At 41.8% G+C, this 26,591-nt stretch overlaps 1 protein-coding gene across 1 annotated transcript in view; it reads right to left on the bottom strand.

Annotated features, from left to right (window-relative positions):
• lrp12 (low density lipoprotein receptor-related protein 12) overlaps positions 1-19,564 on the bottom strand; it is a 58,317-nt gene extending 38,753 nt beyond the window's left edge. The window contains exons 1-3 of the mRNA XM_020513755.2: positions 18,926-19,564; positions 5,543-5,605; positions 1,033-1,168 (exon numbers count right to left, since the gene is read on the bottom strand). Coding sequence (XP_020369344.1) covers positions 1,033-1,168; positions 5,543-5,605; positions 18,926-19,037 — 311 coding nt within the window. The 5' untranslated portion in view covers positions 19,038-19,564. The remainder of the gene's footprint in view (positions 1-1,032; positions 1,169-5,542; positions 5,606-18,925) is intronic.
• Positions 19,565-26,591: the final 7,027 nt, after the last annotated feature.

Here is a 26,591-nt window from a genome sequence, read left to right on the forward strand (position 1 = left end):
GTATGGGAATATGACCTGCAAGCTGCCTTCCAGTGTGACTTGAACAACCACTGTTGCTGGGTCAAAGTCCTGAAATTGCCTCCCAACAGCACAGGACTGCAACAATTCAACAAAGCAACTTACCACCAACCACCTCTAGGACAAATACAGATGGGCAATAAATACTGGCCTAACCATTATTCTTGAATATTTTGTTTTAAAATTTCAGAAGAGACTTGTAAAAGGTGTCAAAAAAATTGGTATACAATCACAATACAGTTTGCAAATTAAAACTAGTGACACTTTTTCTATGTTGTCCAAATTCTGTTTGTTTCGACCTGGAGATGCTTGGCTTTTGAGCAGGGAATTGGCAGCTGCAGTTTAACTCCGGTTCTGAAAAAAGGATGCGTTATTGTAGAAGGAACAAGTCAGAATATTAATGAGAGTCATTCACACCATCAGTCCAGTAAACTGGGTAGCAAATAAAATGTTCAGCTGCATAATGAATAATGCGAGATATAAATCAAGAGGAGATTTTAAAAAAGTGTACAAGCATGGGCAAGACCATGTCTTGCTCAACTCAGCTTCCAAGTGTTTTGGTAAAACTGCCTAGCAATGGATGATGTCTCCTTTTTGTTGTACACTAATATTTCACAGTAGTGGCTATAATAAAGCTCCATCTTCCTTAAGCCATTTGTCATTTTGAATATAGATGCTGAATTTTGGTCACTGAGAACAAACCTTTTAAAGCTAACCTTTAACCATTCAATAGCTTCAACCATTCATTTCCAACAGAAGTCACTGCACTTCAAGCAGAAGTACAAATGATTTCTTTTTCCATGCCTTGAGATGTGGACAGTTGTATTACCTTCTACGCAGTTACACCAACTCATTCTAGAGGTTAGAACCCAAGATCCACTGGCGTGGTTAATATCATACCATGCATTCTTCACCTATCAGGGTCATTCATCACCAGCCAATTTTTCCTCCATGTCTGAGCTGCACAGTACACATGGGACAAGTAAGCTATTGCATTACATTGTTCAAGCTTACCTGATGGTGATGACTTCCTCCCGGTTAGCCTGTATGTGCCAACTACAATTAACGCGAATTTGATAGTTAAAGGGCCAACCTGGACTTGTAATTGTTCCACTTGGTGCCCTGAGTTGTTCTGGTGTACCTCCACATGCTAAGAGAAAGAGATGTTGGATAATTAATACAGTAAATGCAGGTAACATTGCAGTGCAACTGTGTCTGTACAATTGCAGCAAAAGGAAAAGAAAAATATCAATAAACAATCACAACCACAAATACCCAACCCCTTTAAAAATAAAAAAGCTTCCAAAGGTTCGTCACAGAGACACAATCAAAAACTAGACACTGAACCAAAGAGACAGAAAAGAGAGATGAAGGAGATTCTTAAAAAAGCAGACACTCAGGAATGAGCAGGGAGGACGTTGCAGCAGGGAACTCCCTCTCTCACCCATCTTCTGGGAAAGCGTTCACTCCATCCTTCACCTGTGCATGCCAAAACACACTTCCTCCTATGCATCCACACACAACACTCCTCTCTTATGAATAAAGTGAATTGTGTGCAAACTTCCCAGCATTCAAGAGTTTAAACACAAACACATGCATTCCACTTCCTCACATGAATAAAAAAATTTCCCACTGAATTTTACAGTACAGAAAAACCCCACCGTGGTGTCCTGAAACAGCTCGCCAGCTAGTCTGACTCTACAGACCTATTTACGTATCCCTCCGAATTCAAATATATATCCAGCTCTCTTCTGAAATCTCATATGGAGTTTACCTTCCCCATTCTCCCAGACAGCACATTCTAAATCATGACAACTGAGTAAAGAAATTTCTCATCTCACTCCTAGCTCTCTTCCCGACAATCTTGAAATTGTGACCCCTTGTTACTGACTAGTGGAAACAGAATATCCTTCTTTACCTTGTCAAAATTGTTCATAATTTTGAACACCTCAATAAAAGGTCATTGCAACCTTCTCTGCTCCAAGGACAATAAGCCCATTTATCTAATCTTTCATGGTATCTAAAATCCCTCAATCCTGGTATCATTCTAGTAAATATCCATTCCACTTTCTCCAAGGCTATAACATACTTCATTAAAAAAGGTGCCCAGAACTGAACACAACATTCCAAATGTGGTCTGCCCAATGATTTGTAAAGGTTTAGCACCACTTCCTTGCTTTTACACTTAATGCCTCTATTTATAAACCCATGCACCCACACAAAAGCTTCCTTCCCCTACTTGCATGCACACACTCCCTCCCTTAACCTTTGCATGCATACACACGTGTTTATGTTTGCAAGGGAGTGAGATAGATGTGCAATGGAGGGTTAGGCTGTATTCACGTGCGTTCAAGGGAGGGAGTTCATATGTGCATTTGTGAACAAGGGAGAGAAGGCAAGAAGGGAGTCAGACTGAGTGCACACATGTACAGGGTGGAGAGCTGAAGGATGTGAATGTGAGGGAGGTGGAGAGAGGGCATGAGTATAATGATGTGTACATACATATGTGGGGGGGGGGGGGGGGGGGAAGAAGAGAAGACAGTGTGAGAAAGCAAGGTGGAGGAAGGGTGTGTTTGTGTGGGTTTTTGGGGGAGAACATCTTTACATGCATGAGGTGGAAGAAGTGGAGATGGGGAGGGAGGGGATTGTATGATGGAGGGGTCACCTGGGACACCAAGGCATACAAGATTATGGACTAAGTGCTGTAAAATGGAATGTTTTGACTTGTGCAGATGCAATGGGCCAAAGAGCCTTTTCAGTGCCATAGATATCTATGACTCTACAGGGAGTAAGTGCCTCTGTGAAGGAAATTGTCAGTGTGCATGCTTCAGAGAAGGAGGGAAGGAAGGGTTGGGTGCGTTTGTGGGCAAGAGAGAGAGTGTCTGTCCATTGCTCCAGGGTGCACATGTATGCGCATGCATTCAAGAGAGGGGAATCATGTATGCATGTGTCAAAGAGGGGGAGGGGAGGGGAGGGAAGGATCAGCCTGTGGGTGCACATATTTAGAGTGGGGAGTTGAAGGGTGTGAATGTGAGTAAGGCGGAGAAAGCGAGTGAGTATGTGGGTACGTATGTGTAAGGGAAAAGGAGCGTTTGCATGGGCAAGGCATATGGAGGGAGAGTGTGTATATAAGAACATAAGAACTAGGAGCAGGAGTAGGCCGGTGGTTGAGGGAGGGAATGTATGCGCATATACAGGAGAGGGAGAACTGGTGTGCATTAGGGTGGGGTTGTATACATGCTACAGTGGAAGGAATTGTGTGTGCATGCATTCATTCATGCTTGTGAGGGAGGAGAAGGGAGCATGTGCCTGCAAAAGGGAGGGCAGTGGGGTTGTGTTTTATTGGTTTCTCAATGTATAACTAAGAGAAATTATCACTCATCCAAACAGAATATTACCCAAAGAGTTTGAAAGTTTGGAAATATGTGAAGCAATCAAAAAGGTAATGAATATATACTGTGCAGCTTGTCTGCTGTTAACAGCACAACATTCCTCCATTCAGAGAAAAGGGAAGAGCCAAGGATGGATTCTTATGCACCAAGAAGATGACAACATGGAGTTGCACAGTTTCTGTAAATTTGGTGGGATAGGCAAAATATACCAAGTGATGATTGGACAGTGGAGAAGTTGGAAGATTTCATTAAAAGAAATCAAGGCATCATAGGAATCCCAGAGAGAAGTTACAACAACATACACAGAATCGTAGAATGGAAGCAATCTTGGAGTCTGCAAATTGGGTGATCCAGTGTTTAGTAGAAAGCAGAAAATTCTCATGGACAAGATGAACTTAGAGAGGTCATCAGTAAGAAACAGACTTCAGACTGGTACAAATAACATTGAAGTGCCTAGCATTGTTATTGCGTTTTAATCAAGAGCATACCAAAAGACGATCATGAACAAATTTCACGCAGTTATTTTTATTTGAAAATTAAAAGTCCTCTCAATCCACCTCTTATCAATGCTGCAAGCTCACAGACAGTGAAGTGAGTACAGGCTCCCTTGCAAAGCAGCAAGCCTACTGAGGGACATCAAGCAGGGGAGACTGCAAGGCGACATCATTGAAATGTATAAAATTGAGGGGCATAGGTGGGGCAAGTCAGAAGAAACTATTCCCTTGATAGAGGGATCAATGACAAGGGGCACAGATTTAAAGTTAAGGGACAGAAGGTTTTGAAGAGGTGGGAGGAAAAAACATTTTCCACAGGTGGTACAGGCATAAACCTTCAAAACACTGAAAAAGTAGTATTTAGACGTACATTTGCAAGGTGAGGGGAAGGTCAGCAAAGGCTAAGCGCTGGAAAAACAGTATTATAATCGTAAGGTGGTTGTTTTCAATTAGTGCAGATGAGATGGGCTATAGATCCCTGCGGTGGTCTGTTAGCTGCTATAATTCAAGTTGAGTGTGCTAGTGGTGTATGAGTCAGAGATTTTAAGGACTGCAAAAGGTCCTTCAGCCCATCTCATCCAAGCAGTTCAAAGACAACCACCTAAAGATCAGTCATTCTATATGCTCCTGTAATGTAAGGCTTGTAAGGCTATCCTCCTTTCTACCCAATCAATTTTTGTATCATCTGCGAACTCAATGATCAACTCTCCTACATTCAAGTCTAAAATCATTTATATAATCTATAAACAAAGGTCCCAACACTGACCCCTGTGGGACCCCACTGGACACATCTCTTTTTAATTATTCGCTTCATTTTGATAATTAACGCACGATAAGATTTCTAAATAAGATTCTAGTTATGGTATTTTACTGCAAACACAATCTCACTTTAGTTTCATAGCAAACATTGTGGACCTTGAAGCATGTTGGTAACAAGAGATCCCTCGAAGAAAAAAATCAAAAAGATACAAACTTTATAACTACTGAATGCGCAGGGGGCAAAAGGCCTGTCACGCAGTCGAAATTTGACTTGAAAATATTGCAACAATAAATCCTAATGTATCACTTTGGTGATCCAGGTTAGATTTAGGGTCACATTAATCAAGATGCTTCAATTTACATTTACTGAATAATTACTTTTAAAAAAAAAAACTTGTTCTGGGGCAGGAAACAACAGAATTATGAAATTCCAAAATAATGAAGTATCACCATCATCCCCTTGTGCATTAGGACAAACAAAGCACCTTGATGAAACTTGTTTGATTGGACGTACTAAAGCCAAAAGAATTACAATCAACAAATCTCTATCTATAGCCAATGTGGCTTTAGATGGCATCTGGAACATACATTAATTGCAACAATGCAGAAACTCACAAGGCACTATTACATACCAGTCTAATGTCTCTTTCTTAATGAATATGGTCAGGAACTTAATTAATGGATTACTGCACCAATATCAATCTCACTCTAATTTAATAATGCATGGCTGTAAGCACTCACTTAACATTTAAAGCATATATACCAAATTTATTGAGTTCCCCACTAAAACAAAATAATCCTTTAATTACTATAACATCATGATGTCAGGTCCTACATCAGCTGTTAATTTCCTTTCACATCTGAAAAGAACAAACATACCAGTTGAGGTCTTTGACAGCTGTGCATTTCCTGAAACATACTTTCCACCTAGAACGCCACTTCCTGAAACAAAAAAAGTTTAAAAAATAAATTTAGCATATCAAGAATAACACCACTCAGGTTTTGTGGACTTCACCTATTAGGAAAAGTTTTTCTTCATGGGACTAGAAATATGCATACGTTCAAATGGTTCACTGTCAAAAAAATTGATAAAGTGCATCACCTGAAATGAAAAGACATCAGCAGTAAAATTATCATCCTTCACCATTTCCGTCACTTCCATCAGGATGCCACTACCAAACACATCTCCCCTACCCACCACAGCATTCTGCAGGGACCACTTCCTGAGACACTGGTCCACTCCATCATTCCTAATGCTTCCTCACACTCCTATGACACCTTTCTAACACTCGACCAGCCACCTCCTCCTTTCTCAATGTCCAATGCCCAATGCCCAAACCCCTTTTAGAGAAAGCAGTGTTTCATTTGTAATTCTTTCAATTTAATCTATTGCATTTACTACTCTCAATGTCATCTCCTTTACATTGGCAGGACCAAACAGACAGGGTGACGCTTTGCACATTTCCACCCCAACCACAGGAATGACCCTGACCTCCAAGTTGCTTCCCATTTCAATAAACCATCCTGCTGTCATGGTGACATGGTGACATATCTACCCCAAGCCTGTTGCAATATTTCACTGAAGCACAATACAAACTCAAGGAACAATAGCTAATTTTCTCTTTATATATTGCATAGCCTCAAGGTCTCCATGCTGAGTTCCAGAAGTTCAGATAGTGAACATATGTGTCCCCTCCATTTTTCATACACTCTTCACCTCCAGCCTTGACTTTTCTTGTTTGTGCTGCTCTTAGCAGAAGGGACCTATTCTCTCCCTTTTATATTGAATTTACATCCATTTTAGTGAAAACAAACCCAGTCTAACCAATTTTTCTTCATGGCTAAAATCCTCCACACCAGGCACCATCCTGGTTAACCTTTGCTGCACCCTCTTCAAAACGTCCACATCCTTCTGCTAGTGTGCTTACTAGAACTGCATGAATATTCCAAGTGTGGCTTAACTAAAATTCTATAAATCTGCAACAGAACTTGCCTATCCTTAACTCAATGCCCTTTCCAATGAAGACTAGCTTGCCATAGGCCTTTTTTACTACCTTATCTACTTGCGCTGCCACCTTCAGTGATCTGTGGACCTGCATACCTAGATCCCTCCACATATCAATGCTTCCAAGGGTTCTACCATTCATTGCATAATTTCCACCTGTATATGACCTTCCAAAACACATCACCTCATGTTTGTCTGGATTAAACTCAATTTGCCATGTGCCATTTTTCTGCCCATCGGAACGAATGAATGAATTATTTTTGTCACATGCATTTTACAGTTAAATACAATAAAATAGAGTGAAAAGCCTTCATTTGTTGCCATAATTCAGTGCCATTTTGATAGTTTAAGAATACGAGAAAATGAAAAGATATAGCTCAAAGAGAAGTCCATCTGAGCTAGCTCAGAACCACCACCGCCTTGCCAGACCCAACTAACGTTGAAGTTGCTGATCCTCAGGTGCCATCTTTCACTGCTCGGCTCGCTCTCCTACCCCACTTGTCTCACTGCCATAGATGCCTGGAGGAGCTGACTCTGTTGCTGCCTCAAGCTCTAAAACATATGAAGCAGCTAAAACCATTCTGCTGTTGGAACATGCATCTTCAACGGATTTACAGGAGGTAACAAATGTCCTACTGCTGGAATTAGCAAATAAATTTGAAGTAGAATTGTCTGCCAAAGCTAAGAAGGCAGACGTAATTAATACATTGTCAAATGAGACTATGGAAATACAGGAGTGACTAATTATTTAAGCAGTAAGTCACTTCAGTTAGCAAGGATTTGATTATGGTCAAAGCAGCTTGAATTTGAAGAAACAATCTGATTAGAAATAGTCAGCATGGCTTTGAGGGGGGCAGGTCATGTCTCACAAGCCTTATTGAATTCTTTGAGGATGTGAAAAAACACGTTGATGAAGGCAGAGCAGTGGATATCGTATATATAGATTTTAGCAAGCCATTTGATAAGGTTCCCCATGGTAGGCTCATCCAGAAAGTAAGGAGGCATGGGATTCAGGGAAATTTGGCTGTCTGGATACAAAACTGGCTGTCCAAGACAAGACAGAGGGTGGTAGTAGATGGAAAGTATTCAGCCCTGGAGGTCAGTGACCAGTGGTGTTACGCAGGGATCTGTTCTGGGACTGCTGCTCTTTGTGATCTTTATAAGTGACTTGGACGAGGAAGTGGAAGGGTGGGTTAGTAAATTTGCCGATGACACGAAGGCTGGTGGAGTTGTGGACAGTGTGGAGGGCTGTTGTAGGTTGCAACGGGACATTGACAGGATGCAGAGCTGGGCAAAAAGTGGCAGATGGAATTCAACCCGGAAAAGTGTGAAATGATTCATTTTGGAAGGTCAAATTTGAATGCAGAATACAGGGTTAATGGCAGGATTCTTGGCAGGGTGGAGGAACAGAGGGATATTGGGGTCCATGTCCATAGATCCCTCAAAGTTGCTACCAAGTTGATAGGGTTGTAAAGAAGGCATATGGTGTGTTGGCTTTCATTGGCAGGGGAATTGAATTTAAAGTGCCGTAAGGTTATGCTGCAGCTCTATAAAACGCTGGTTAGGCCACACTTGGAATATTGTGTTCAGTTCTGGTCACCTCATTATACGAAAGATGTGGAAGCTTTAGAGAGGGTGCAGAGGAGGTGTACCAGGATGCTGCTTGGACTGGAGGGTAGGTCTTATGAGGAAAGGTTGAGGGAGCTAGGGCTTTTTCCATTGGAACGAAGAAGGACAAGAGGTGGCTTGTTAGAGATGTACAAGATGAGGAGAGGCATAGATAGACTGGATAGTCAGAGACTTTTTCCCAGGGCGGAAATGACTATTGCGAGGGCGCATAATTTTAAGGTGATTGGAGGAAGGTATAGGGGAGATGTCAGAGGTAGGTTCTTTATACAGAGTGGTGGGCGTGTGGAATGGGCTGCCAGCCGTGGTAACGGAGTCAGATACTTTAGAGACTTTTAAGCGACTCTTAGATAGGCACATGGAGGATAGTAAAATGTAGGGTATGCAGGGTAGTTTGATCTTAATAGGATAATAGGTCAGCACAACATCGTGGGCCAAGGAGCCTGTACTGTGCTGTACTGTTCTATGTTCTAAAGCAAATAGAAATAGAGAAAGGAAGAGTTTTGGAACAAAAAAAAAAGGGAAAGAGAAATGAAACTTAAAAAAGAGTTGAGTCTGAAGAGAAAAGTAAAAGAGAACTTCAGAGAGAAGAAAAAGATAAAAGGGTGAGGGCTGAGGGGTAAAGAAAGGGTCGCTTGATGCTTCAGATCCATATCCTCTGGATCTATTTTGCAAAAGTTTAGATTAGGGTAGGGTATTGGTGTTGTGTATACGGATTTCAGCAAGGTCTTTCTCAAAGTCCCACATAGGAAACTGATACCCAAAGTAAAAACTCATAAGATCCAGGGTAACTTGACACATTGAATCCAAAATTGGCTTAGTGGCAGGAGACAGAGGGTGATGGCAGAAGGATATTTGTATGATTAGAGGCCAGTCTCCAGTATTCCACAGGGATCAGTATTGGGTCCCTTGTTGTTTGTGATATACATAAACAATATAGATGAGAATGTTTGGGAGATAGAGTTTGTGGAAGGCCGAAGTGTTTCCACAGTAATAAATGGAATATCTTGTTAGATTGCTGGAAGCTGCATGGAAAGCCCACTGAACCTGGTGTCTGTAAGAATAAGTCTTAAAAAAAGGAACAAAAAAGGCAAATACCATGGATCAAATTGTAGTTTAAACTGCAACCAGAAAACCAGAGGTAAACACTGCTATGCGTGCAGAAGATGAATACATTAAATTAGAGATGAATGGTTTCCGCAAAGAAAGACGACCCCTTTTGTTCAAATGATACAGCTAAACATAAATGTATGCTCTTTAGCTGGAGAAGAACAGATTTCCCTTGAAAGCATGGAATGAAATCCAACATGTTAATAAATGGGGTAAGTGAAAGTGGAGTGTATTTCTTGGTTCTGTTGTACAAAGAACAACTGGAATTCAACTTGCAGTTTGGAACAAGTGGAAGGAGGAGTTAAGAAATTACCCACAGGTGAAGTTGACCTTCTCCCAGGTAGTAATGGGACTTTATTGAAAGTTATAGCTTTGCCTAAATTCAGAGACAGTCTGAACGCGGTTAAGTCCAGAAAAACAAGCTCAGGTAAAAAATGTAGATTCAACATATGCTAGAAGATCAACTGAATGAACCTTGTCAAAGCAGCTGGCGTTCATTTGTATTATTCTTAAATTAGATAGGTCTACTAGATTCTGCATAGATTTCTGAAAAGTAAATACAGTAACAAAATAAACAGATTAACACTCAATTCCTTCATTAAAAGATTGTGTTGATAGAAGGAAATAAAGTACTGCCAGGCTGAAAGTTAATCTAATGAGGGTACAGGTTAAGTACCATTAAAAACGATGAACAAGATATCATCCTTTGGTACAGCAAATGGGTTACCATATGACTGTCAAATGAAGCCATTCTAATTTAGAAATATCCCAGCAACATTCCAAAACGTTGTGAATCAAGCCATTGCTCAAATGCCTAAATACACAAGTTATTCAGTTGATGCTGTAATATATACCTGGGAAGAATATATAAAGCAACTAGAAGATCATTTAAGCAACCAGTTAGCTGGCTTAATAAAATCTCACCAACAGTACAGCAAGTCTTAAACAATAACAAAAGTGAAGACTCTGATGGAGAACTTTTCATACCTAAAACTAAATAGGAAATCACAAGATTGCTGGGAAAGTGGGGTTTATTGGAAATTTGTGCCTAACTTCAGCATAATTGCTGTTACTTTAGTAGATTTGTTATGAAAACAGGCAAATGTAGCATAGTCAGCAGAGTCTCAAGCAGCCTTTGAGAAACTAAGGGTAGTCATAATAAGCGAATATGTATTGTTGTCCCTGAATTTTAATAATGGCAATTGATGCTTATGACTGGGGTGTAAATGCAGTCTTATTACAACACCATGAATTCTTTTATTTATTCATGGAATGAGGGCATTGCTGGCTAGGCAGCATTTATTGCCCATCCCTAATTGCCCAGGGCAGTTAAAAGTCAACCATATTGCTGTGGATCTGGAGTCACATGTAGGCCAGACCAGATAAGGATAGTAGTTTACTTCCCTAAACGACATTAGTGAACCAGATGGGTTTTCCCAACAATTGACAATGGATTCAGTCATCATTAGATTTTTAATTCCAGATGTTTAATTGAGTTCAAATTCCACCATCTGCCATGGTGGGATTCAAAGCCGGATCCCTGGAACATTATCTAGGTCTCTGGATTAACAGTCCAGCGATAATACCACTACGCCATCACCTCCCCCTCAATTAAGTGTAGAGAAGCTAGTATGATACTGTTCTAAATAATTAAACCAATATCAGAAGTAGTCTGAATGAAAACGCAATTTTTAAAATTAATATTGGCTCAACATGTTGAAATCTATTTCTGACATGGTTGCAAAGAAACACCATGAACATAATTTGTTAGCTTTTGTAGAGAACTTAAGACTCAAAGTGCAAGATGGTTCCAATGGAGGCTACTAATTCAACTAGTTAATGTAGAAGCCATAGACACTGCAAGAAAAGATAATGTTATAGAAGGTGTTTTATCAAGAATGTGATTATACTGAAATAATTAAGAATTTGAGAAGAAAATGACAAGACATTCTTTAAGCAAGATTTAAACAATGAGCAAAGGTGGATGCACATATATTGTGTGTTGCATTAACTACTGATGAAATGCATTTAAGAATAGCATTTCATTTGTTTAAAGTTTGAAGCATTTAAGAGAGCACACCACCTTCCTTTTTGTGGACAATAAACTGATATGGAAGTTGGACTATCAGACAGCTAAAATACCAAGTCAGTTTTCAGTTGAAGATCAATTGCTATACAATTTTGGCTACACTAGCCAATAATGCTGTTTGAAGCAGTGAGGGAGACAATTTGAGACACCTCTCGATTCATAAGAACGTCTACACAGTGATATGTAACAACATCTATCCAGAAAGTCTAACATTGTCCAGATATGTCCTGTCCATAACAGCAGTCTAAATGCACTCCATGAAACTTGAAAGGATTCAGAAAAGATTTACAAGGATGTTGCCAGGGTTGGAGGGTTTGAGCTATAGGGAGAGGCTGAATTGGCTGGGGCTATTTTCCCTGGATCGTTGGAGGCGGAGGGGTGACCTTACAGAAGTTTATAAAGTCATGAGGGGCATAGATAGGGCGAATAGCCAAGGTCTTTTCCCCAGGGTAGTGAAATCCAAAACTAGAGGCCATATGTTTAAGGTGAGAGAGGCAAGATTTAAAAGGCACCCAAGGGCAAATTTTTCCACGCAGAGGGTGGTGCGTGTATGGAATGAACTGCCAGTAGTAGTAGTGCAGGCTGGTACAATTAGAACATTTAAAAGGCATCCGGCCAGGTATATGAATAGGAAGATTTAGAGGGATATGGGCCAAATGCTAGCAAATGGGACTAGATTCGATACAATCCCTACAGTGTGGAAACAGACCCTTTGGCCCAACAAGTCCACACCAGTGCTTACAGCATCCCACCCAGACCCATCCCCCTAAGGCCCACCTAATCTACATATCACTGAACACTATAGGCAATTTAGCACGGCCAAACCACCTGCACATCTTTGGACTGTGGGAGGAAACCCACGCAGGCACGGGGAGAATGTGCAAACTCCACACAGTCGCCTGAGGGTGGAATTGAACTCGGGTCCCTGGTACTGTGAGGCAGCAGTGCTAACCATTGTGCCACCGTGGTTTGGGATATCTGGTCTGCATAGACAGGGTGGATGGAAAGGTCTGCTTCTGTGTTGTACAGCTCTATGACTGATTCCATCCAATCACCAGCCAAATGATGGAAGGAGTGCCACACTTAGATAAGCTCAGTTTGGGTTCCACCAGACGACTTGGCTTACTTAAGAGTTAAAATTTTAAACACCAATAGCATCACGGGCTACGGGAATATTGCAGATAAATACCAAAGTACATGACAAACTCTGACCGAGAATAACGGAGCAGCCTCAAGGAGCCAAAAGAACTAATCATGCTCTTATAATCTTATTCCCGTTTCCAGCTTTCATCAACTATGACTTTAAGGATCCTAGTAAATTTAAAGTCAGTGGCAATTAGGGAAAAAACTCTCCACTAATTTGAGTCCTACCAAGCAACCAAGAGGTAATTGTCATTTTTGGACATCAATAATCTTTGCAAGAGTTCCTTATGGTAGTGTCCAAACATCTTTAGCTGCTTCATCATTGACCTTCCCTCCATAGGTCAGAAATGGGGATGTTTGCTGGTGAACACAGGGTATTCAGTACAACTTCCTACAGATTAAGGGGGTGGCCATGGCCAACCGCATGGGTCCAAGCTACGCCTGCCTCTTCATAGGATATGTGGAACAGTCCCTCTTCCACTGTTACACTGGCACTATCCCCCACCTCTTCCTCCACTACATTCATGACTGTATCAGCACCGCCTCATGCTCCCACAAGGAGCTTGAACAGTTCATCAACTTTACTAATACCTTTCACCCCAACCTCAAATTCATCTGGACCATCTCCGATACCTCCTTCCCTTCCTGGACCTCTGTCTCCATCTCTGGTGACCGCCTCTAAATTGACATCTATTTCAAGCCCACCGACTCCCATAGCTCCCTGGACTACACCTCCTCTCACCCACCTTCCTGCATGAATGCAATCCCCTACTCCCAATTCCTCCGCCACGTCTGCTCCCAAGATGGGGCATTCCACTCCCGCACATTCCAAAGGTCCTCCTATTTCAAGGACTCTAACTTCCTCCCTCCAGTAACCGAAAATGCCCTCAACTGCATCTCTTGAATTACCTGCACTTCTGCCCTCACATCCCCAACCCCCAAAAATAAAGATAGAATCCCCCTTGTCCTCATATCACCCCACCAACCTCAGTATCCAACGTATCATTCTCCGCCACTTCCGCCACCTACAAACCAAATGCACGACCAAAGAGATATTTCCTTCCCCATCCCTGTCTGCCTTTCATAGGGACTGCTCTTTCCGTGAATCCCTTGTCCGCTCCACACTCCCCACTAACCCCACATCCCCAGCACCTTTCCTTGCAACGACAGAAAGTGCTATACCTGCCCCTACACCTCCCCCCTCAGCTCCATTCAAGGCACAAATTTATTAGACAGGGGTTCATCTGCACATCCGTCCACTTGGTCTACTGTATCCACTGCTCCCAATGTGGCCTCTTCTACATCGGTGAGACCAAGCGTAGACTCAGAAACCGTTTTGTAGAGCATCTGTGCTCTGTACGCGACAAACAACACCAAACATTTTAACTCCCACTCCCTGGGTGACATGTCCATGCTGGGCCTCCTCCAGTGTCACAATGACACCACCTGCAAACTGGGGGAGCAGCACCTCAGTCTGCCTCAGGAGCCTACAGCCCGATGGCCTAAACATGGAATTAATCAGTTTTAAAATCTCCCCAGCCCCAGCTTCATTCTATGTCCAACCCTCCTTTTCATCCCTGCCTCCTTGACCTCACACAACTGTCCATCTTCTCTCCCATCTATCCACCCCTCCATCCCACTGACCAATCCCCACCATCCCACCTATCACCATCCCCACCCCTCCTCTCTCTATTTAATTCTAAGCTGTCTTCCGCCCACACCCATTTCCGAAGAAGGGTCCCGACCCAAAACATCAACGTTCCTGCTCCTCTGGTGCTGCCTGGTCTCCTGTGTTATCCTCCAACACAACAGCAGTCCATCAACATCTATACAATTTGCAGACTTGGGTTAAAAAGTGGCAGTTAACATTTATGCCAGAATTGCCAGGCAATGACCATTTCAAAAGTGAAATAATCTAATTGTCATCCCTTGAAATTCAATAATATTAAACACCCATTATCAACATCCTGGGGATGACGATTGCCCAGAATCTGAACTGAGCCCCCATTATAACTGTGCCCCCATTATAACTGTGGCTACAAGTGCAGATCAGGGACTGGGTAACCTCCGGAAGGTAACTCCACATGGACAAGTTTTAGGAAGTCAATCTATAGCATACATGTCAGTACTGTGATGGAATAATCCCCACTTTCCTGGATGAATCCAGCTCCAGTAAAACAAGGAATCTTGAATGGAATCAAACTACTGGTCTAGAACTCCAAGTACTACCTTAAATGCTCACTCTGAGTACAGTGGCAGCAGCATGTACCATCTACAAGATACACTCCCAGTAACCAGTCAAGGTTTCTTTATCAGGATCTTCTAATCTCTCAACTTTTACCACCTAGGTGAAGGAATCCTTCTGATCCTAGACACTCCCACAAACCAAAACAACCTATCTGTATGCATCTTGTCAAGATTCCTAAGATTCTTGTATGTTTCAGTAAGGTCTCCTCTCATTCTTCTAAACTTCAGTGACAGGATAGATGCTGAGATGTTCTTTTTCCTCATCTGCAGGAGAGTTGATGACCAGAGGCCATAATCTCAGAGAAGTGGATACCCATCGAAGAGAGATGAAGAGGAAGGGAATACACTCCGATGTTGGGGAATTTGTAGAATTCTTTACTACGGAGGGTTGTTGATGCTCGGTCATTAAGTATATTCGTGGCCAAGTTAGATTTTCAATCAGTAAGGGAATCAGAGGTTATGGGGAAAAGGCCGGAAGGTGGCGTTGAGGATTATCAGATCAACCAAGATCTCATGAATAGCAGAGTAGATTCAACAGGTTGAATAGTCTATTTACGATCTTATGTGCATGTGAACGCCACCATCCTTGAGAGCAAATCTAAGTAAAACACAAGCTTGACATGGACGACGTAATGACATATAGTCACAAGTGCAATTCTTCAAGGAGGCAATCAACCAGCACTTCAAGGACAATTAGGTATGGGAAAATTAATCTTGTCTTTGCTCATGATGCCCATATTCCTTTAAAGAACGTTTTAAAAATACCTGGACGGAACATATCAATTGAAATCTTTGCATAGAACACATTTCCTCTTTTATCATCAACTTTGCAACTAATTCATAACATAATTCCTGGTTTCACGAGAAGATGTATGTATCATCATACAACACAAACATCAACAAGTCCATTTCCCCCCTCCTCCAAGTATAGTGATATAACTTTTTCCCCTTGATTAAAAAGCAACATACTTTAACACTTCCTCCAAATTCAACATCATAAATGCTGAAATGAATCTAAATGTGGTCAGACTTCTTGTGAGGTGGATCGAACTAGTGTGGAAGTCAGCTGTGACTCATTACAACTCCTGACAGATGAGTCAGCTTAAATCACAATTATGATGCACTCTACGTCAACTGTTTTTTAGCAATAGTGTACAACCTTTTGACTTATAGTCACTTCCTTAAACCTGGAATCTTCTACTCCTAAAGGAAGACAAGCAGCGGGACATGGATACAATCTAGCTTCCTCCATCACAGATACTGCTTGCTGAACTGCAGCTGCAGTCACTGCATTGGGATTCCATTATGTCATAGTTAAGAGCTCACTCAGCAAGATTAAAATGAAGACAGTGTGGAATGGATCAACATTTAGAATAGTTACAAAAACAAGATTAGGGTGAACAAAATTCAAGAACTCTAAGTGACTAATTTCACCTGTGAAAATATTTATCATAGTGAATATCTGCTCCCATTGTTTAGTGGGTATCAGATGGAATGCACTACTGCCTGAATAATATGAGGATTGAGCACTGTGACTATAAGGAAAGATATTAGTACTGACAATTAGCTACTGGTACAATTTGATTGTTAAAATAACATTTTTCTTGACCATGAAGATTTCAAATCTCCCATGTGACTATTCAGCTCTTTTTTTAAAAAAAAAAGACCATAGCTTATGATTTTCTTGAAAACGGGTCCAAAGTTTAAGAGAAAAAAAAACAGAAGAAAAGAAGAGAAGAGAAAGAGAGAGACACACAGAGATCAAAACCTTGATCAGAAGTTTGAGAAAGTTCAGGGAGGGAATTCAGATCTATTAGGTCCAAGTATTTCAAGGTGTAATTCAATAATGATCACATCAGATGTCATGACATACCAGTGTTTGATGATCTAAGTAAAAAACTGTGAGCATAAGGAGCTCTTGTGGTGGAGCGACAGTGTCTATCTCTGGGCCAGAGGATAAATACTCAAGTCCCATTTGATATGGAGCTATAACATAGCCAAACGGGCTGATAAAAATTATAAAGCTCCCTTGTTTCCAGGTGAATTATGGTGCATACCTAGCCATACAATTATAGACTTTGCTCATTCAAACTTGGAGATAATACTTTGCGCTACACAATGGGGCCAAGTTGGAGGTGGTTACATGGCATTATAATAAGTGTTGCTGTACAGCATGGAAGCAGACCATTTGATCTAACTTGTCCAGGCTGACCAGATATCCTCAATTAATCAAGTCTCATTTGCCATCATTTGGCCAATTTCATTTTAAATCCTTCCTATTCATATACCCATACAGATGCCTTTTAAATGTTGTAACTGTACCAGTCTCCACCACTTCCTCTATAGGATGAGCTGCCAGATGGAGTTTAATTTCAATAAACATGAGCTGCTGCATTTTGGAAAGGCAAAGATCAGGGCTGGACTTATACACTTAATAGTAAGGTCCTGGTGAGTGTTGCTGAACAAAGGGACTTTGGAATGCAGGTTCATTATTGCTTGAAAGTGGAGTTGCGAGTTGACAGGATAGTTAAGGCGGTGTTTGCTATGCTTGCTTTTACTGCTCAGTGCATTGAGTACATGAGTTGGGAGGCCATGTTGCAGCTGCACAGGTCATTGGTTAGGCTACTTTTGAAATACCGCATTCCGTTCTGGTCTCCCTGCTATGGGAAGGATATTGTGAAACTTGAAAGGGTTCAGAAAAGAATTACAAGAATGTTGACAGGGTTGGGAGGATTTGAGCTATAGGGAGAGGGTGAACAGGCTGGGGCTATTTTCCCTGCAGAGGCTAAGCGGTGACCTTATAGGAATTTATAAAATTATGTGGGGCATAGCAAGGATGAATAGCCAAGATCTTTTCCCCAGGGTAGGGGAGTCCAAAACTAGAGGGCATAGGTTTAAGGGGAGAGGGGAAAGGTTTAGAAGGGACCTAAGGGGCAACTTTTTCCACACAAAGGATAATGCGTAATTATTTTACCATAGAGTCGTACATCTTATCACATTAAAGCATCCCTGTATTCATAAACTTCAATTGGGCTAGCATGCAAAATCTGCCAAGAAACTGTACTACAAGCTGTAGAACATTTTTCACTTTGTTCTGTGTTCCATACAGCAACGATTAACTTCAAGCTACCTACTTCAAATCAAGAAAATTAAATGGTTTGAACAGTTTAAAAATTTTAGAGTCTTCGTGCTTCTAAAGAATGCACAGTTCATGGGTCAGGCAGATCTTTTAATATATCCCAAAGTTATTATAAATGGCACAACATCCCAATTGGAGTAGTTTGATCTCAACTACACATAATATTCTACACTCCAGGAGGACATACAATGAGCAGACAAAAAAAATAGAAGAAATGAACAAACAGAAAATATAATTTCAAAGTCATTCAACAGAGATGAGGTAAGGGGGCAATGTACCCATAAACACTGCACCACATGGTAACACAACAGATGTACAACCTAAACCCACAAGAGGTTCATGATCCCAAATTGACCCTCAAGGGAAACATCAAATGGAGATAGTGTCCCAATAGAGGGAAATAAAACCCACTCAGGTCAACACGAATAACTAAAATATTGCCTAGCATCTGCTTATACAGCAGGACTGGCAGATGGATCTTGAAGCAAATTAAAAATTATTAGCTCAAACAAAACAGTGGAAATCTAGACATAGGGATATGAGGAAATACAAAAAGAGACTAAAGGATAAAAAAGGCCATCTACTATCTGTGATTTCCACATGTTATCTTATTAGATTTCACTTTTTGCTTAAAAAACACCAGGAGGTTCTGGTCTAACACCTTTGAAAACTTCCAAGTCTCCCACTGTGCAAGAAAGCTGATGCTTACATGTTTTTAATCAATCGAGGTTTTACAGTTTACTATGAATGCAAAACAGTAAAAGCAAAACGCGGAGACAGCTTTAGCACCTACTAACAATAGCCAACAGCATCTATGACCTCTACTTTGAGACTGAAATGGAACAAGAGAGAACAATGCTCGAGATGAAATTTATTCAGATTATAAAGAAGCTCTGTACTCACCGGGGAAGGTGAAGAGAAGAATGATGATGAGTGTGGACAGCCCGGTATCCGGAGATGGATAGGGGGAGGTCAAGATTTTCCGAGCACAATTGTAGAAGTAGGCTAGGGCCATAACCAAGCCTTGGGAGAAGGAGACCCGGGTTGCGGGGTGAAGAAGCCTGGATACGCAGAGGGTGGGAGAAGAAGCCTGGAGACGCCGGGAGAGCTTGGTGACCCCGGCTGCAGCCTCAGCGTCTAGCAGCGCTCCGCTCGCCGCTCACGCACACCATCATCCGGGCATCGAATAACTCGAGACTCCGAGTCCCAACAGGCGGCTGAACGTGGCTCCGGGCCTCGTCGCATTGAGAGAGGTGGGCGGTTTTAAAAAAAAGGCACCGACATCAGGCCCCGATTCTCAGAACGTAACAGAAAACCAACCGCTTCCCACCATTTATTTCTCGGTCCCAGACTCTATCTCTAATCGTCTGCCCAAGTCGAAGAAAGTCCGTGCTCGACAACGTCACCGCCCAGCCCGGGAAGGTAGTCCAGCCCCGCCCCGTTAGCCCAAATCCCTCAACCGCCGTTTCTCCCGCATTGCCCTCCCTCCTTCCGTCTCCATCTCAGTTCCAGTGCCTCTCCCCATCATGCTCGCTCTTCCCAATACAACCGCCCCATTACTATAGAACCCATCATTTATTCATTTAACCTCTCTCCTAATCCTCCCTTCCCCTTAAACACAGAGGAAATCATGCACGAGGACTGAAATTTTTCGAGAATGCAGTTAATAGGATTGATATGGGAGAACCAGTGGATGCGGTTTACTTGGACTTTGAGAAGGTGTTCAGTAGGATCCCACATAATAATAGATCAGCATGCAAAATTAAAGGACAAGGGATAGAGGGTAGTGTAATGACATAAATAGACCATAAAACAATAAAATATAGGAACAGAATAAGGCCATTTAGCCCATCGAGTCTGCTCTGCCATTCAAGCATGATTGATATGTTTCTCAACCCCATTCTGCTGCCTTCTCCCTATAACACTTGATCCCTTTACTAATCATCAACATATCAATGTCTGTCTTAAAAATGCTCAATGACTTGGTTTCCACAGCCTTCTGTGGCAATGTGTTCCATGGATTTACCAGTGCCTGGCTGAAGAATTTCCTCCTCATCTCAGTTCTAAAGGATTGTTCCTTCATTCTGAGACTGTACTCTTGGGTTCTAGTCTGTCCTACTAGTGGAAATGCCTTCTATACTCTATCCAGGCCTCTTAGTATTCTGTAAGTTTCAATGAGAATCATCCCTCCTCTTTCCATCTTTCCAAACTCTAAGTACAGACCTAAAGTCCTCAATCCCTCCTCCTATGACAAGCCCTTCATTCCCAGGATCATGTTTGTGAACCTCCTCTGGAACCCATCCGCGGGAATCAATGCTTGGACTCCAGCAATTCTCGATGTATATTAATGATTTAAATGATGGAAATAAATGTACTAAGCTTAAAAAAGACACAAAGCTGGTAGGAGTTCGCAGAGATGATTCAATGTGATTTCAATAAATTGAGTGAGTGGGCATTTCAATAAATTGAGTGAGTGGGAAAATATATGATAGATGAAATATAATGAGGAAAAATGTAGGATTTTCCACTTTGGTAGCAAAAACATGTAGGCAGCTTGCAATCGATTGGGAAAAGGAGAGGTGCAATGAGACCTGAGTGTCCTTTTACACCAATCGCTAAAAGTAAGTCGGCAGATGCAGCAGGCAGTGAAGAAAACAATTGAATGCTCACCTTCATAGCAAGAGGATTTGAGGAAAAGAGCACGGATCTCTCGCTTCAATTGTGCAAGTCCATGATGAGACCACACCTGTAAAATTGTATGTAGTTTTGGTCTCCTTACCTGAGGAAAGATGTTTTGGCAATGGAGGGAGTGCAACAGTGGTTTAGCAGACTGATTCCTGAGATGGCAGGAGATGTATGAAGAGAGACTAGATTGGTTAGGACTTACCTACAATCCCACCAGCATCCATATCTCGAGGATCATTAACTGCGATTTCCACCACCTCTAGTGAGATGTTACCACTGGACACATATTCCCCTCCCATCCATTGTCAGCCTTGCGCAGGGACCATTCCCTCTGGGACACCCTGGTCCCGTCTTCTTTCAGTCCCAACACCAGCCCACAGCCTCACAGCACCTTCCGCTGCAACTGCAGAAAGTGTAACACCTGTCCGTTTACTTCCTCCCTTCTCAGTATTCAAGGGCCCAAATACATCTTCTAAGTGAAACAGCACTTTACCTGCACTTCACACAATCTAGTCCACCACATTCGCTGCTCACAATGTGGTCTTCTCTATAGTGGGGAAACATAGCATAGACTCAGTGACTACTTCATAGAACACTTGCGTTCTGTTCACAAAAAAGACCCTGAACTTCTAGTTGCCTGCCACTACCACACACCACCCTGTTCCCTAGCCAAAATCTCTGTCTCAGGCTTGCTGCAGTGTTCCAATGAAGATCAGTGCAAGCTGGAAGGACAGCACCTCATTTTCTGCCTGGGGACCCTGCAGCCCTTCGTATTCAATATCAAGTTCAACAACTTTAGGGCTTGAGCTCTTCTATGTCCTTCCCCCCACCCCGCCCTCCAAAACCAGGCCTTGTTATCACATAGATAGTAGGAAGTGCAGATGCTGGAAAATCTGAGATAACAAGGTGTAGAGCTGGATGAACACAGCAGGCCAAGCAGCATCATAGGAGCAGGAAGGCTGACGTTTCGGGCCTAAGGGTCTAGGCCCGAAACTTCAGCCTTCCTACTCCTATGATGCTGCTTGGCCTGCTGTGTTCATCCAGCTGTACACCTTGTTATCTCTTGTTATCACATAGTCTGCTATTACACACCACACATTATTAGCCACTAACAGTCCCTAATTACAGCTATTCACCCTCCTAGCAAGATCCTGTGTCTGTCTAACTGTTCTTCTTTCTCTTTGGGGTCTATTTCTACCTATCATTTACCTCCTCCACCAACCTAACTTCTGCATATAAACCAACATTTTCCTAGATACCATCAGTTCTGAGGAAGCGTCACTCAATCCAAAACATTAACTCTGATTTTTCTTCACAATTGCTGCCAGATCTGCTGAGCTTTGCCAGCAATTTCTACATTTGTCTTTGGTTAGGACCATAGTCACTAGTGTTTAGAATGAAAGGGGTATCTCATAGAAACCTATAAAATTCAAACAGGCATTGACAACGTGAACGCTAGAAAGATGTTCTCAGTGACTGGAGAGTCCAGAATCAGAAGTCATAGGCTAAAGACACAGTGTGGTCCATTTAGCACTGAGATGAGGAGAAATTTCTTTATCCAGAGAGTGGTGAGCCTGTAGAATGTTCTGCCACAGAAAGTTGAATGTTTTGAATTTCAGAAGGAGTTTGTTCAAAGGATAAGGGGAGAAAGTGGCAACAGGGTACTGAGTTGGATGATCAGCCGTGATCATATTGAGAGGTGAAGTGTGTTTGAAGGGCTTAATGGCCTACTCTTATTTTCTACCTCATCTGATCTCCCATCCCCTTATCTCATCTTCCACATCTACATCTCTTCTTCCCCATCAACTCATGCACCTCCCCTATTTCCCTCTCTCCCTCCCCTTCCCCACCTCCATTCCCCTCATTATTTTTAAATGAAACTTGAGTACTTATTACTTAAGATAACAAGGTGTAGAGCTGGATGAATACAGCAGGCCAAGCAGCATCAGAGGAGCAGGAAAGCTGACATTTCGGGCCTAGACCCTTCTTCAGAAATCGCACCCAATAGCACCCAGCCCTGCCGGGTCTTCACCATCCCCCCAGATTCCCCCTTACTTAGGACAAATGGTCAGTCCTCAGTAAAGAGCTCACCTTTATCCCCCTCCACCCTAACATCAACGAGTACCGCTCATGCTTGGACGTTGAAATTTTTGTTATGAAGCCTCTACTTATTACTTAAGTTATTTTTGATCAACCTAAAGATCCATCTCTTTTATCATCATAACAATCTTTGAATGCAAAGTTTTCAGAAATTCTTTAATAAACTTTTTGTTGCTAGTTATATTTTTGTTTAGATTTCAAGCATCTGTCGTATCTTGATTTTTATTGGAACAAATAGTGGGCTCTGTTTGAAGATAGCACCTGTGGCTGTGACAACAAAATAAAGTAATTTTGGCAGTGGGGAACCAAGACAATTTTTTGAGATAAGACTTAAATCACATAAACTGCCTGTGTGGCTTCAAATGGCTTAAGTACTTCATCATGACTCTCTCAAACATGTTGCATACTTTAGTACATATTGTAATAATAGGCTCTTGCTGACTACTATTTGTTGTCATGATAAATAAGTGGAAGAAAAACCTGCCTTTCATGACCTCAGACTTGCTAAATTGCCTTACAGTCAATGAAATACTCTGTAAGTGAAGCTAGTGTTATAATGCTTGAAAACACTGCAGCCAATTCATTTGCAGCAAGTCCTCAGGATGCGCGATGAGATAATGAATGTTGATGTTGATTGAAGGATAACTATTGGCCAGGATACTGGGGATAACATTTCATATTTGATTGGTCAGTAGACTGGTTAATGAGGTTAGGTCACATGGGATCCAAGGAGACCTAGCTAATTGGATGCAAAATTAGCTTAACAGCAGGAGACAGATGGCAGTGGTAGAGAGTTGTTGTTCAGACTGAAGCCCTGTGACTAGCAGTGTGCTGCAAGGGTCAGTGCAGGGTTCACTATTGTTTGTCATTTATGTAAATAATTTGGATGACAATATAGGAGGCATGGTTTGTAAGTTTGTAGATGACACCAAATTGGTGATATAGTGGGTTATCTAAGAGTATGATGGGATCTTGATCAACTAGGCTAGTTGGCCGAGGGGTGGCAGATGAAGTTTAATGCAGATAAATGCAAAGTGTTGCATTTTGATAAAACAAACCAGGGTAAGACTTACACAGTTATCGAGCACTGAGACCAAGGGGTTCAAGTACACAGTTCCTTGAAAGTGGTGTCACAGATAGACAGTGTAGTGAAGAAGATACTAGGCATGTTTGCCTTCATTGGTCAGAGTATTTAGTACAGGAGTTGGGATATCATATTATAGTTGTACAAGACATTAATAAGGCCACATTTGGAGTACTGTGTTCAATTTTGGTCACCCGGCTATTAAACTGGAAAGGGTGCAAAACACATTTGCAAGGATATTACTGAAACTGGAGGATTTAAGCTATAACATGACATCTTGATTTGATTTATTGTAGTCACAAGTGCAGCACGGTAGCTCAGTGGTTAGCACTGCCGCCTCACAGTGCCAGGGACCTGTGTGAAATTTGCATGTTCTCCTTGTGTGTGCATGGGTTTCCTCCTACAGTCCAAAGATGTGCAGGTTAGGTGGATTGGCCATGCTAAATTACCCACAGTATCCAGGGATATGCAAGCTAGGTGGATTAGCCATGGGAAATATAGGGTTTCAGAGATTGGGTGGATCTGTGTGGGATGCTCTTCAGAGGGTCAGTGTGGACTCATTTGGTCGAATGGCCTGCTGCGACACAGTAGGGATTCTATGATTCTACATGTACTTAAGTACTGTGAAAAGTTTTGTTTTGTGAGCAGCACAGGCAGATCGTTGTAAGTGAGGACATACTGATTATAGAATGCTTAGCCAGAGCGAAACATTCAAGGTTACGGCTACACAGGTGTACAAAGCGAGATTAACATTTGTTAGAGAGGTCCATTCAGCAATCTAATAACAGCAGGGAAGAAGGTGTTCTTGAACCTGTTGGTGTATATGTTCAAGCTTCTGTATCTTCTGCCTGACGGAAAAGTTTGTAAGAGAGCATTACCAGGTTGGGTGGGGTCTTTGGTGTTGGCAACCTTTTCGCGGCAAGGAGAAGTGTAAATGGAATCCATGGATGGAAGTTTGGCTTCTGTGCTGGTCTGGGCTGTGCACACAACTTTCTATAGTTTCTTCCAGTTCTGGGCAGAGCAGTTGCCGTACCAGGCCGTCATGCACCTGGATAGAATGCTTTCTATGGAACGTCTGTAAACATTGGTGAGAGACTGGAAAGGCTGAGACTTTTCTTTTCCTGGATGCTGAGTGGTGACATTGTAGAAGTTTATAAAATTGAGGGGCATGGATAAGGTGAATAGCCAAGGTACTTTCCCCAGGGTAGGCAAGTCCAAACTAGAGGGCATGGTTTTAAGCTGAGAGGGGAAAGATTTAAAACAGACTTGACAGGCAACTTTTTCACACAGAGGGTGGTGCGTAGATGGAATGAGCTTCTAGAGGAGGAGGTAGAGGCGAGTACAATTAAAAGACATTTGGACAGGTGCATGAATAGGAAATGTTTAGAGGGATATGGGCCAAACACAGGCGAATGGTATGAGTTTAGTTTAAGAAACCTGTTTGGCATGGACGAGTTGACCTGAATGGTCTGTTTCGTGCTGTATGACGCTGTGACTATGGCTACTGTAATGGGGGTCTTTCACATTTGTGTGAGAAGGTGGATTTATCATCTGATGTAAAAGATAGTGGCTCCCACAATGCAGAACCCCCTTATTGTTCACTCTTGTGTCAGTCTGTGCGCAAGTGGTTTAAGGAGTGGAAGTTGAATGTAAATCTCTGTTTAAGAAACAAGTGCTATCACTAAGTCAAAGTTGACAGATTTGACTGTCAGATGATCTATTCTGATGCTTAGAATGACATTTTGGAGGGGGGAATGTCTCCAAATAATAGTGTTGGGAATAGTTTAAAGATAAACAAAGTGAAGCCAATTTATCTTAAGAGAATTCTGGTTTGTTCATAGTGCCATCGATAATATGTAATGCCAGAATAAAACACTATAAACCATGCATCATCTTGAATATTTCTAGTTAAATGAAAAAATGTTGAATTTTGTTCTACTTTATAATTCTTCCAATGACTAGCTTTTCAGAAGGTTGATTAAATAAATAGAATTCTGAAGTAAAATGGAAACACTATCTAATTTAGTAAAGTCACAGTAAAGCCACCAGCATTATTAAGCATTTGAAGCAAGTGACCATTGTTATTGCAAGATTTTCAATCATATGCTCATTTTATCTTAAACTTTAAATTCATGATCTCTATGTAGAACATTTCACATTCCCTTTCTCAACTCTGTTGTAATCAGGTGGTGGAAAAGACAGCCAATTTGCACATAAACAGCAAGAGATAAATCCATTTTAATGATGTTGAATTGGGCGATAAATATTGGCCACACATTGTGAAACTCCTCAGCACTTCTTCAACGGATATTTTCATCTACCACAGAACAGATGGTATCAAGGTTTAACATCTACAAAGTTATATGCAATTCCCCGAAATACATTGGCAAGAGATGAGGATTTCAGACAGGAAAATCCCACACCAAAACAATCTATTTCTACCCTTGCCATTATGGTTGTCTCTGCACCTACCTCAGCACATCTACTGCTAAAACCCTTATCCGTGCCTTCGTTGCCTCCAGACTTGACAATTTCATTGATGTCCAGGCCAACCCCCTAACTTCCTTGCTTTCTGCAAACTCCAACTTGCTCAATGCTTTGCTGCTTATGTCCTAATTTAAGCCAATTACTTATTTCCACACCCTCTGTGTTGCTGACTTTTGATTCAGTCTAGTAATGCCTCAGGCTATAAAATTCTTA

This window comes from Rhincodon typus, chromosome 4 (assembly GCF_021869965.1).
Source record: "Rhincodon typus isolate 14 chromosome 4, sRhiTyp1.1, whole genome shotgun sequence".
Classification (NCBI taxonomy): Eukaryota; Metazoa; Chordata; class Chondrichthyes; order Orectolobiformes; family Rhincodontidae; genus Rhincodon; species Rhincodon typus.